This window comes from Myotis myotis, unplaced genomic scaffold, assembly GCF_014108235.1.
Source record: "Myotis myotis isolate mMyoMyo1 unplaced genomic scaffold, mMyoMyo1.p scaffold_m19_p_7, whole genome shotgun sequence".
In the NCBI taxonomy this organism is placed as follows: domain Eukaryota; kingdom Metazoa; phylum Chordata; class Mammalia; order Chiroptera; family Vespertilionidae; genus Myotis; species Myotis myotis.
The window spans coordinates 21,011,013-21,022,684 of NW_023416379.1; the positions used below are offsets into that span (position 1 = coordinate 21,011,013).

Sequence of the window (11,672 nt, forward strand, 5' to 3'; positions counted from 1 at the left end):
AAAAAGGTAAAGGGATTAAGAAGTACAAATTGGTAGTTACAGAATAGACATAGTGATGTAAAGTACAGCATAGGGAATGCAGTCAATAATATGCTAATAACTACGTATCGTGTCAGAAGGGTACAAGATTTATTAAGATGATCACTTAGTAAGTTATATAATGTCTAATCACTTACTAAGTCACTTAAATTATATATTATCTAATCACTTAATAAATTATATAATGTCTAGTCACTTAATAAATTATATAATGTCTAACTGGGTGTACACCTAAAGCTAAACCTGAAACTAATGTAATGTTGTATGTCAACTGCAATTAAAAAACATTAAATGGCAAAAAACACACACCTACATAGTGGGACTCCTGTTATCAGGAGGTAAAGGTACCACATTTGAAAATGGACCGTATTTCCACGTTCAAAAGATGTGATTTTTAGCCAGGCCAGTGAGGCTTAGTGGTTGAGCATTATTGACCTATGAACCAGGTCATAGTTCGATTCCCAGTCAGGACACATGCCCAGGTTGCAGGCTCGATCCCCAGTGAGGGGTGTGCAGGAAGCAGCAAATCAATGATTCTCTCATCATTGATGTCTTTCTCTCTCTCTCCTTTTCCCTTCCTCTCTGAAATCAATAAAAATATATATTTTTAAAAAGATGTGATTTTTATAATTCTCTTTATATAAGGTACTATCATGTCTACATATTTCTAAATATATGCAAAATACACACACACACCCATCCGGCTTAAAACTACTATAAAGATTTTAAAAGCCACAGTGAAATCATCATCCCCCAAACACTGGTGAGACCTTGGTGAAGCTAAACTCTCTGGCTCTGGTTTCTTCATCTGTAAAATGGGTAATCATAAGGCTTGGGCAATCTCCAAGTCCATTAATGACAGATGACCTTTTACTTTTTCTAAACTTCAAGCATAACATTGGTTTGTATTTTAAGCATGGTAGTCTTTTAGGAGGTGGAAGAAAGAAATCAAATGGCTATTATTTCTAAGATCTGCTAAGTTAGACAGAGATTTCATCCAAAATGACCTGTGACTTCCTAACATGCTGCCCTCACTCATGACAATTACAGTGTGTCTCATTTGCTGAAATCTTTAAACATCCTAAAATGCTCATCTTCGCTCTGGAATACAGTGAGGAGGTGGAAAAAATAAATGAGAGTAAACTATAACCAAAACCAAGGAAACAAACTCTTCCCCTTCTCCACAGAACTCACGTGGGCTCTGCAGTGAGGAAGGGCCCATGAAAGGATCTGTATTGTTGTTAAAATAGCCATATGTCACCCAGCTGGTGTGGCTCTGTGACTGAGCGTCAACCTATGAACCAGGTCACAGTTCAATTTCTGGTCAGGGCACATGCCCAGGTTGTCTGCTTGACTCCCAACAGGGGGCATGCATGAGGCAGCCAATCAATGATTCTCATCATTGGTGTTTCTCTCTCTCTCTCTCCCTTCCTCTCTGAAATTAAAATATGTTTTAAAAAAACAAACAACTCAGCCATATGTCAGAGCCTCCTCTAACATCTGATTTTTCATATGCAGCTTAGAATTTTTAACTAACCGTTGACATATGCACTTTGTAAGATAAATATTTTACTGAATTGCTTTTAGATAAGAGCAATTATGCTGAATCATGCTTTAGAGTATACTGTCACATGTAATCACATGTAGTTACTTAAATTAAAGCTTAATAAACTTTAAAATTCAGTTCCACATTTCAAGTGCTCAGTAGGCACTTGGGCTACTAACTACTGTACTGAATAGCACAGATAGTCTTTCCACCACTGCAGAAAGTCCTACTGGACTGAGTGGCTTTAAAGGTACTATTAAAAATAAACCTTTAGGATGTAATGAATATAAAGGCATTTTCCCCCTTCAGAATAAATCCAAATAAAGCATCTGCCTTCTATTAATGTCTCTGGTTAATAATAATTCTTTAAAAAACCCATTTGGGGAAAATCATATTCCCCCTTTTTTTATAAGCTAAAGAAGAAAAAATGAATTGTTAATAAATGAACTGGAATGTACATATCCTTGAAAAAGTGATATTTTCACTTCCTTTATTCTATTTGTATAATACCAGTTCATAATTATTCCCATTTTAGGATCTCAAAGCAATATATTCCTTGAGGTAGTGAGACTATATTGAGACTCTGTTAAGAGAAACACTTGAATTCATTTCTAGCATAAAATTTCTGGAGAATTTTAACAATATTACTAAGAAAAATTACTTATACTATTATATAAATATTAAGCTGAATTGCATGGCAAATAAAGATTTAGTGATTATAAGCCCTGGCCAGGTAGCTTGATATGCCAATGTTGCGAGTTTGATTCCCAATCAGGATACATACAAAAATCAACCCAATGACTGCATAATTAAGTGGAACAAAAAAATCGATGTTTCTCTCTCCCTTCTTTCTCTCTAAAACCAACTTTAAAAAATGTAGTGATTATAATAATATGAACCATGAAGAAGGTAAGGTCTAGGACGATGTATTTGGAAAAAAAAAATTGAAGTATAGTTGGTTAAACTTCACTAATTTTTTTTTTTATTATTGATTTTTGAGAGAGAGGGAGAGAGAGAGATTTGTTATTCAACATATTTATATATTTACTGGCTGATTCTTGTATGTGCCCTGCCTGGATATTAAACTCACAACCTTAGGTTATTGGGAAAGTGCTCTAACCAACTGAGCTACCCGGCCTGGGTAGTTCATTTTTATTTTAATCAGTACTAATTTTTTTTAAAATTAGTACCCTTAATACCTAGGTCAATGTCAGATACCAGCTGTACTGTACAACTCATGGAAGTAGCCCAGGTCTCTCTCTCTTATAACCCAGCCAATACACTGCCTGGCACACAACAGATGCTCATTCAAATTGAGTAATCAATCACACAATGTATTCATTTAACAGATTTTACTAATTTTTTTGTAGTCTTTTACAATCTTAATGCCATTTCCCTCCAAAATTAACATTAAGTCTCTCAAAATTTAATAAACCCTAAAGAACCAAAATGTACACTGCATTTAAAAAATAAATAGTTAAAAATTTTAAGATTATAAAAATTCAAAGAATAACATCATTTGCTAGGTAAGTGTCAATCTGGAAAAGTAATTATTTTAAAAAACAGAGATTGGAGAATCACCATTTAAACATGAATTTACTAAGTTTGTGCATTTCTAGCTATGTTATCTACTTACATAACTTCCAATTCATTTCATACAGTAAAGTTCAAGTCCATAGCAAAGGCAAAAACTTGCCAAACTACCTTGATTAGAAACATTAGCTTATTTACTTGAAAATCTATGATAAAAATTCTAAGCCATTTAAAAAGAATATGAAACTGTTTACTTCTGCAATGCAATGAAATTTTCAGTTCTTTGACAAAAATCTCTTATCCCAAAGACACACCAAAAGAAATTTATATATATAAAAGGATCTAACTACTACATATGTAGTACCTTTAAAACAATGAATAAGTCATTAATTATAAAATATAAAACCAAACCAATGGCTAGACTAGGAAAGATTGAGAGTATCTAATAAAAGTCTTTTGATCACAGACACCTCAATGTTCCTAGGCAGCTCTAATAAATTGTTATGGATATGAACAATATGTAGTTTATTTGACCTCTTAGAGACATAAGTGTTCCTAGGCAACTCTAGTAAGTCATTATGCATATGGACAACATATAGTCTACTTGATCTCTTAGAGACGTAAGTATAGACAAGGAGATGGGAGTTATAAAGTGTCAATAGATTCACCATTTGAATCAAAATAAAACAATCTGAACGTCACTGCTCTACTACATCACTATGTAGCAATGATTATGTTCAGATTTAATAGGTTTGAGTCCACTTTCAAAGACAGATGTATTTCCATTGCACCACGGTGCATGCTGACTTCACTGAGTGACTGGTAAAGACACTGGCACCTGGTTAGACTGAGGGGCTGGAGACCCACTATTTATGGCCTGTGGAGGTACTGTAGTTGGTTCCATCTTGCTAATGTGTGTGATGAATCGAAGACGAAGTTTTAAAGCTGGTTTTAAATTACAGATAATCTTCTCTACCTAAAAAATGGAAACACATGAAAAAATATTTTAACCAGAAAACTTTAATTTCCCACCTTTTAAAGAAGCGATTAATATATATCCTGAGACAATATACTAGGGAGTGGGATGGATGAGGAAGTTTATGCTTTGTGTTTTAACAAAAGCAGATAAAATTATTTCTCTCACATGAGAAAAATTGTGTGTTCTTCCTCACACACATTCTATATATGTATATTTATGTGTATATGCATATATCTATGTATATAACCATATGTTTACAAAAACACATATACTTACCTGGCTAGCCAGAAATCCTACTGCCAAAAGCTAGTATAATTTACAATGAAAATATTACACATGCAATAGGTGGTCATCCTTTTAAAATGCCATCTTCACAGAAGCATGAAGCACAATTACATTCTGAAGTTCTTTGAATAACATGTTTGTAACATATATCTACAAATCTAATTTTTAAAAATTCTGATTTATACTTGAAATTCAAACTATATATCAGATCTACTCTTACTCAAAACCCCTCAAGGAAATAAATACATCAAGCAGTTTCACAGTTTTCTTTACTCAAATGCTCCTTGACCTTGCCAGGAAAGATCAGCCCATTATTAATTTTTCCTTTCTGTAATTACCTCGTGTCAAAGTGCCTTAGGCCCAAATATTAAGGATATGCTAAATAAAGCATGCCTGAGCCCGGCTGGTGTGACTCAGTGGTTGAGCATCAACCTATGAACCAGGAGGTCATGGTTCGATTCCCAGTCAGGGCACATGCCTGGGTTGCAGGTCTGACCCCCAGTGTGGAGTATATGGGAGGCAGCCAATCAATGATTCTCTCTCATCATTGTTTCTATCTCTCTCTCTCTCTCTCCCCCTTCCTTTCTGAAATCAATAAAAATATACTTAAAAAATAAATAAATAAAATAAAGCATGCCTGTATTGGTTCCCACTCAACTTTCCTTGACGAATTCTGCTGAGGCATACAAGAGTCAACACCCTCCCCAGCTGCAAGGGACGAATCCAACAGACTAGGATTCATATGTTTTTATATCAGTTTACCTCTGTTGGCCATTATAGAAGGAAGTAACATTGAAGTATGGAGGGGAGATTATTTAATTTCTCCTTCTGAAACAGGCAAGACTTTCCTACAGATAGGAAACTCAGTTACAGCTCAAGGAGGTAATTTCCATGTTCAGACAGCTCTACTAGGAAGTGGCTCTTCCTATATTGAGTCAGAATGCACCTCCTTTTAACTTCACCAGCGTTTATATGTCCTTTGAAGTCACACAGAACAGATCTAATACTGAATGCAAATGGCAACCCTCCAAATAGTAAGGACATAAACAACTAAGACTTTTAAAGTTCAAATCAAGCGTTCCCAGTTCCTTCAAATGCCCTTCAAGAAATCACTCTCTGGACTCTCCTGGCTTTAGTCTTCTGGTTATGCTGCAAGTTGTCAGATGTTCCCATAGCGTATCCTAATCACTGTCCAGAAAAAGTAGGACCTCCTTCACGTAACACAACACCTGTCTGGTCTTTTCAGTAGCAATACTGTACTGTTTCTTCCTAATGAAATTACTGTTAATCAACTCCCCTAGGTCTTTTTCAGATGTCTCGTTGCAAATATCAAGGGGAAAATATAAGAAATTATAACATGTATTTACTTTTACTTTAATATTATATCCCGAATAATATGCTCATGTAGCCTAAAAGAGACTGATATCAACCTTTTCTCCTTAAAACAAAATAAACAAAACCACTCACCCAAACAAATAAGTATATCACCATATGTTAAGGTTTCTAAACTAAACATCATCAAAAGTAATTAACTTACTTGCTCTTTTACGCTGTCACCAGTAAACATATACTTCACATGGTATAGGAAGTCACAGATGGGATCCATGTAATTTAAGTGGGCGCTGCATTGGTCTACATTCAGCAACATGTCATAAAATGCCACACCAATCTAGTTAAAAATGACATAAAATTATTTATGTCAAAAATGGTTCAATAATTCAGCATGATATGCTGGACTCCATTCCAAGACTAGCACAGAGGGATAACAGGTTTATAGAACTGTCACTGACCACACAAACTGTGTGCATGGAAATATGACATGACCTGCATTACAGTGGATTCGAGAGTGCTATAAAATGCCCCAACAGGGTATAAATGAAATTTCTCTTTACAGTTTGTTAATTTTTCTTAAAATTAAGAGACAGACGATCCCCTTTCAGGAAACCATACCTCAATTTCTGGGATAATCGCAACCTCAGGGATACTTTAGATTGTACCTTTAGTTCTATTTGGTGGCTTATACTTTAAGGTTCTATTCCTGGCTCATTTTCTTTTCTCTGTACTCGTTATAGGTGATTTTCATCCATTCCCATGATTTTAATTAATTCTTCTTTACTGTAGTGCAGGTTCTCAAATGCATTTCTCCATCCTTAACTTTCTTCTCAACCTTGAAGATGGGTATTTCTCCCTGCACATCCAATTCAACACATCCCACACCAATCTCATCATAGTTATTCTAAAGTCATGGGTACGCTAAGTCCTCCAAAACCACTCTCTGTTCCTACTAAGCTGACTTCAGTCTAATGGATTATGATACAAAGTTTGGAAAACATTGGGAAAAAAACCCAAATAGATATTTTAGAACTTAATTTTATCACAGAAAACCCAGATTATATTTTACCTCTATCATACACCGAGTTCTCTCTTGCTGAAATCTTTGTAAAAATGGTCCCACAAGATGGTACACATAAAGCAATTGGAATTCAGTCTTCACTATAGGAAGAAGTACTTCAGTGAGAAACCTAAAATTTGAAGATAATAATTTATTGTGATTTGAAATCAGTGAATTGTTTGAATTTTGTTAATACTGTCTACTCCAATATTTGCAAAATCGTAAGTTTTTTTTTAATTTCTTCAAATTTAATTATTTTTAATTATTCTCATATCTCTCACTGGCTCTTATTTTTATTTGATTACTGAAATAAATTTAGATTAAAGTCATTATTAAAAATAAAATTACTGAATGACAGAGGTGCATAACCAGTCTAATATAAATGCCATTCTCAAGAAAGTTGAATCTAGATAATACCAATTTTATAGTTAAGGTAAATAATCAGAAAATAGGTTGATATCAGTTATTCAGTTCAAAAGGCAACTTTTGGAATACATTCTAGGAAAAGCCTCCCTAAATGTAATGGAAAACTAGATACCAAATTATTACTTGCACATACAAATTACATTTTTTTCAAACAATTCTGAAATAAAAGGTTTTCTGATTATCTAGAAATTCTACTTCACTCTTACTTTCCAAGCTGTTCTACTGAATGAGATATATACCTTACATGTACATGAGTTTAAAGAACAAAACAAAAACGAAATTACAAAAGTAAAATTTCTTTTAAAAATCATAATACCTACTTGGGAATGAGAGAAAGTTGCCCAATGCTAGAATGGTGCCACACAGCGTGTGCTAGAGCTAACGTGTAGCTACAGCTCATCTCGGAGTACGACTGGTGACAAGCAGTGAAGTCAAAGAGGCGGAAGGGATAGCCAACCCACTCGGTTTCAGATGTCAAGCTGGGACTACTGATGACACTCACAATTTGATCATGAAGGACAATCCAATATGGCTCCTTTAAAACCAGAGGAAAGCCTGATGAAAAATATCACGTATCTAGTATGCCACCCCATATTCATTTTCACACTCCCACCCCTAAAATAATAGCACTTTCTCATTCTTTAATGTTTTCTACTTATCCAGCTTGTGTTTTTGTGTAATGGAGATTTTACAATCAAAAGTGGGTGGCTTCATAATAAGTCAATATTATGCTTGTGAGTTAGAGGGTTCCATAAACGCATCTGCCTGTTCACTTAGTACCTGATATTGACTATACAGTAAATCTTCTTTAACAGTATTTACCACACAGACACTACTGATACACATGTGTAACTCAGAAACAAATACATATTATTTCGGAGGTGGGTAAGGAAAAAGTGACTTATAGAGGTGCCTAATCAAAGCAGTCTGGAGAGCACAGGGTTAGACAATATTACTGACATTCAAAGATAGCACAACAGACAACCATGTGGTACTGACTAGACGTACGTGGAGGTCACATGAGAAGAGGCTCTCATGGATATTAACAAACTAAGTGTTCAAAATATTTACATTTTAATGTAAAAACTAAGGTTGGATGGGTAAATGGGACCAATGAATGTAGGGACCCAAAAGTCAGGTATATTTCATTAGATTTGATGCAGAAAGCAAATAGTCACTGTAGATTTTTGCAGCAATATGAAAACTTTAAAAACATGAAACACTTCATTAGCTGCACAATGTCCTTATATAAAGGCATACTATTCTTTCAACTCACAGGAACAACTGCATTCCATTACTACATACAAATCACAGCTTAACTCACTGGTAGAGCAGTGATGATCAATCCAATTGCATTCATCCATGCTGTAATGTTCTCTCGTGGCACTAACGGCTGACTATGAGTGGGAACAAATAATAAAAATGTGGAATTATAAAAACATTTTATGTGGTTGATAATGAGTCTTTTTTTGAGAACATATACAATTCAGGGGCTGACAACTGACCTATTCCAATAAAACTACAATAGATTTTTATTGAGTAAAAATTTACTATGCAGAAACAAAAGCAAAATAAGAATTTTGTTTTGGGTTGTTTCCTTTAACAATGGGCTGAAGGACTATTTCCATTTATTTATACTTCTTCTGTAATCATTATCCCGTTCTTTATGTTGGTCTTTAAGAAAGGACTCTTCAAAGACGGTCTGTATTGAGAAGTTAACATTATTCCTAAATTAAATGCCAAACAACTAATAAAGAACATAAGTAGGAATAAACCCAGGTCTCCTGACACTGTCTAGGGCTAACTCTACTACACATATATCTTAAGGACAAGATCTGGAACCAAAAGACAGTTACTATCCACTGTGTATCAGCCTTGGGACAACAGGTTTGTCTGACAGTTCCAAATAAAATATCAATTTCTTTACAAATAGACAATAAATCTTATTGCATACAACAGTATACATACCTTTTCAGCACAACATTTAGAAGAGCATTTCCAACTTCTTTGCCTGAAACAGCTAAGGCCATGAGCTCCACACAAGTAACATGCAGTGCATGGGCTGCTGGATTGGGAAACTCATTGAATCTCCAGTCACAGTTTGGAAATGGACCAGGAGACTTGCCAGCCATCGGTGCAAATGATTAAAGCAATAACTACTGGATCATTTTGAGATTAATGGCTCACATTTGTATAGTACTTTACAGTTTTCAAAATGTTTCACATGTAAACATGTCATTTGATTATCAATTTATCTGATTATGAACCTTCAAGAAGTGATTTATCTGAGAGATTAGAAGGCAAATAATACCAACCAAATACAAATAAACTTGACATGACAAATATACTGATTGCAACCATGTGATCAACTGTAAGATATAAAATGGTTGGTCTTATATAGGTGGGCTCTTATAACTGTGATGTGATAGCTATAGATGCAACCAAAGTACTGTTGTAACTATCAACCTATTCACTCTAATAGTCATAGGACAATTAATAAGAAAGTTACTAGCCCTAGCCGGTTTGGCTCAGTGGATAGAAGGTCCCGGGTTCAATTCCGGTCATGGGCACACATGCCCAGGTTGCGGGCTCGGACCCCCGTAGGGGGTGTGCAGGAGGTGGCCAGTCAATGATTCTCTCTTATCATTGATGTTTCTAACTTTCTCTCCCACTCCCTTCCTCTCTGAAATAATAAACAAAAAAAGAGTTACTTTATATTAAGTAATTCTTTTACTTCACAAAATAAGTTTCTTTGTGTAGGGAAATAAATCATGACCATTTATATAAAACTGCTCTAAATAGTGACATGGTATATAGACATACTAAGTATAATGTCTATATAGACATACTAAGTATAATGTGCTGATAACTTAAGACATGAAATCAAAATGAAGAAATAAAAATACCAGTATAGTGGCTTTTTTTTTTACTAAAAAAGAGAGAAAATAAATTTTATTATTTTCTATTAACATTTTTTTAAAAATTCAATTATTTAAAGCAACAAACTTCTATGTTCCTCAATAGCAAACAAATGCATGTACTACAATAGTACATTTACTAGTATTTAGAAATAGGATTATTTTCTTTGAAACAAATCTTGTAAGGCCTGTTTTTAAATATAAATTTTAATGGAGTGAATTTCTGCCGCTCTGTCACGATGCTCTAATTTAAGAATTCAAAAACTTTTCAGAAGTAAAAGTAGAAACAATCTTGAGGAAATGTGAAGTCTTAGAATGTATAAAAATATTACCTTGAAAAGACAATACAGCTCATGTTCTCACAAATCATACATGCACTTATTTCTACAGAATCTGGAAAATCACAATAAAAAGGATATTATCCACTAGTCGGCCAATCAATCTGCAATAGTAGGAGTCATCTGGGACCCAAGGATTGTCTTCTCGGGCATTCATAGCACACTTCAGGTAAGTGTCACTTAGACACCAGCCCTGCGGTCGATTATCCTTGAGAGAGCCAATGATCGCGTGGACAAGTTTTCGTTTGAGAAATGCACGCTCTCTCAGGTGCATTTCATAATAGTGTAGAGTATTATACAAGTAAGTCACGGGACGATCTGCCAAGAAAACAGATCACCACAATGCGATCTGGTTACCGACAGCTGTGAAAAACAAATCCTGTTTCCAGATTACCAAAAATAGCTCAGAAGATTATGAACTTATTTCACAGGCTGGGTAATTAGACAGTGAATATTTTAATTTTAGGACAAGGCAGCAAGCTTCCAACAATATACATATCTGTATTTAAAGATATTCATTACAGTTTGAGGTAGTGATTTCACTTCTGGAAATATATCCTGAAAAAATGAAACATATGTGCCAAGGCATTCCTTACTAGAGGACAGGGATGGGACATTTTATGGCATACCCTTCTGCACCATGTGCACATATCACCTAATCCAAACGGAAAGTGTTTTTAAGGACTTTAACTTCATACCTATTCTGTAGTGCTAAAAGACAATTCTAGCTTCTGAACTGGAGGAAAACATCTTAGATCAAGGTCTAGAAAGAACCGCCCCAGAAAAAGACACATTGTCCCCATAGTGGCTGCCCTGGGACTCCCCTGCTTCTGTCACTGACTCTGCTGTGCTCCAAGACCAGGTTTAACACTTCAGAGTTGTCTTAATTTCTTCTGATAATCTCCCCACAATCAGCTACCCAAGTCCTATTCCTTCTTCCTTGACTATCTGTCCCTTCTTTATCATTTCCAATGCCATCGTACCTGTTTACATACTCATCATACACCTGAGCTTTCTGACATAAGGCGTTGAAATGACTTCCTTCTTCCAAGACATGCTGCCAACTAAAACTGAATTTATCTAAAATAAATGTTTTCCACTTATGCTTTCCATGTCATTATCTTACTCAATAACTTCTAGTTGATTCTTGATTACCTGCATTATAAAATCAAACTTCTCAGTCAGGCATTTAAGATGATCTGTCAGGTACAATACA

General features: G+C 34.9%; 1 protein-coding gene across 19 annotated transcripts in view; it reads right to left on the bottom strand.

The window, feature by feature from the left end:
- MED23 (mediator complex subunit 23) overlaps nt 1–11,672 on the bottom strand; it is a 69,158-nt gene that overhangs the window by 24,619 nt on the left and 32,867 nt on the right. For 8 of the 19 annotated variants that reach the window (XM_036318208.1, XM_036318206.1, XM_036318204.1 and 5 more), the window contains 7 exons: nt 10,538–10,774; nt 9,169–9,334; nt 8,525–8,597; nt 7,521–7,735; nt 6,784–6,904; nt 5,920–6,051; nt 2,923–4,094 (listed from right to left, as the gene is read on the bottom strand). In XM_036318208.1, the coding sequence (XP_036174101.1) occupies nt 3,927–4,094; nt 5,920–6,051; nt 6,784–6,904; nt 7,521–7,735; nt 8,525–8,597; nt 9,169–9,334; nt 10,538–10,774 (1,112 nt within the window). In that variant the 3' untranslated portion in view covers nt 2,923–3,926. Of the gene's footprint in view, nt 1–2,922; nt 4,095–5,919; nt 6,052–6,133; nt 6,604–6,783; nt 6,905–7,520; nt 7,756–8,524; nt 8,598–9,168; nt 9,335–10,300; nt 10,512–10,537; nt 10,820–11,672 lie in introns of those variants that run through there. The other 11 variants (XR_004968988.1, XR_004968989.1, XM_036318202.1 and 8 more) reach the window with 8 other exon arrangements.